This window comes from Mandrillus leucophaeus, unplaced genomic scaffold, assembly GCF_000951045.1.
Source record: "Mandrillus leucophaeus isolate KB7577 unplaced genomic scaffold, Mleu.le_1.0 Scaffold162, whole genome shotgun sequence".
Taxonomy (NCBI): Eukaryota; Metazoa; Chordata; class Mammalia; order Primates; family Cercopithecidae; genus Mandrillus; species Mandrillus leucophaeus.
Genome location: NW_012101610.1, coordinates 1,796,914 through 1,798,753, shown reverse-complemented (window position 1 = coordinate 1,798,753; position 1,840 = coordinate 1,796,914). Strand labels below are relative to the sequence as shown.

The 1,840-nt window shown below is 44.5% G+C and overlaps 1 protein-coding gene across 1 annotated transcript in view; it reads left to right on the top strand.

The window, feature by feature from the left end:
* Positions 1–1,840, top strand: part of LOC105536656 (chromosome unknown open reading frame, human C16orf62) — a 158,112-nt gene that overhangs the window by 56,889 nt on the left and 99,383 nt on the right. Inside the window, exons 11-12 of the mRNA XM_011976076.1 lie at positions 16–93; positions 588–710. Coding sequence (XP_011831466.1) covers positions 16–93; positions 588–710 — 201 coding nt within the window. The remainder of the gene's footprint in view (positions 1–15; positions 94–587; positions 711–1,840) is intronic.

The window sequence follows — 1,840 nt, the reverse complement described above, 5'->3', positions numbered from 1 at the left end:
TTTGTCTGGCTTCAGGTGGGAATGGAAGTGGCCCCACATCTCAAAGAAACCCTAAATAAGAACTTTTTTGACTTCCTCCTTACGTTCAAACAGGTAAGAGAACACTCTCAGAATAGCTAATCGATATAACAGTTCTATGAAAGCAAATTCACAAAACCCAGTTGGTTTTCCGAGTTGAGAATGCCTTAAAGCTCTTTAAATGTGCAGGCCCTGGAAAATTACACTAGCTTCTGTTGTAGACAATTAAAATGTGTTGATTGTACTGAGTAAGCGGAGAAAGTTAATATGCATGTGTTAACAGGAAACGTCTCCAGTCGATCAGCCTTGCTTCTTAGCATCTGCTGGCTCCCTTTTTATCAGGTTCCTGCTTTCCACAGCGCTCGTTCCCAAAACAGCTCAGCTTGGTGACATGAGAAACTTTCTGTGTTTTTTTCTGGTTTAAAAAAAAAAAGCAACTGAGAAACCAGGCGATTTCTCTCAGGGCTGTCCACATGCTTACAAGTATGCACAGTCTGTGAGTTGTGTGTGCTTTGTTTGTTGTTTGATTTTCCCCCTCCTTTTCTAAGTGTTTGTTTGGTCTCCTGTAGATTCATGGGGATACGGTCCAGAACCAGCTGGTGGTCCAAGGAGTGGAGCTCCCATCGTACCTCCCCTTGTACCCGCCTGCCATGGACTGGATCTTCCAGTGCATCTCCTACCATGCCCCCGAGGTAACTGCCGGGTGGCTTCAGTGTGACGCTCACCTCCTGTATGGCGACAGCCCCTGCACACTGTGCCTTTTAATGTTAATGCGACCCTTTCATACCAGCTATAGCAACGTTAGCGCTAGCCAGCCTTTATAGAGGGCTTGTCACAGTGGCTGGTTCTGTGCTAAGTGCTTTTCTGAGACTGTCTCATTTTAACAACTGTGGGAGGGGAATGTGGTGGCTTGAGAGGCCATATACCTAAGTGAGGCCACACAGCTGGAAAGCAGTTGGTGGCTGGGTGCGGTGGCTCACATCTGTAATCCCAGCACTTTGGAAGGCCAAGGTTGGGAGGATCACTTGATTTTAGGAGTTTGAGACCAGCCTTGGCAACATAGCAAAACTCCATCTCTACAAAAAATTAGCCAGGCATGGTGATATATGCCTATAGTCTCAGCTACTCGGGAGGCTGAGGTGGGAGCACCACCTGAGCCCCAGAGTTCAAGGCTGCAGTGAGCTGTGTTTGTATTACTGCACTCCAGCCTGAGTGACAGAGCAAGACACTGTCTCATTAAAAAAGAAAAAAAAGGAAGGTGGTTTGTGACTTGATACAAACCCACAGAATTGGGCTCCAGGTCCAACAAGCCTTGTTGCTTCTTCACTTACTTTCACGTACCCCTTTTGTGTTTATAATAATCCAATAAAGTCTGTAGAACAGGTATTTTATGGAAGGAAAATAAAGCTCAGACGCTTAATTTCTTTTGTAAGATTATTTTTCTTTCCTTTTTTTCTTTTTTGCCAGTTGAAGTATTGTCAGGAATTGAAGTGACATCAGAATCATAGCAGACATGTATTTTTTTTCTTTTCCAAAACTGAGAAGCAGTTTTAGTAGAACACCAATTCAAACTGTCATGAAGACTGTGATAGGCCAGGCGCAGTGGCTCATGCCTGTAATCCCAGCACTTTGGGAGGCTGAAGTGGGCAGTTCACTTTAGGCCAGCAGTTCAAGACCAGCCTGGCTAACATGGATATATAGGCGTATATCACCATGCCTGGCTAATGTTTTGTATTTTTTTGTAGAGATGGAGTTTCACTATGTTGCCCAGGCTGCTCTTTTGTAGAGACCCTGTCTCTACAAAAAATACAAAAATTAACTG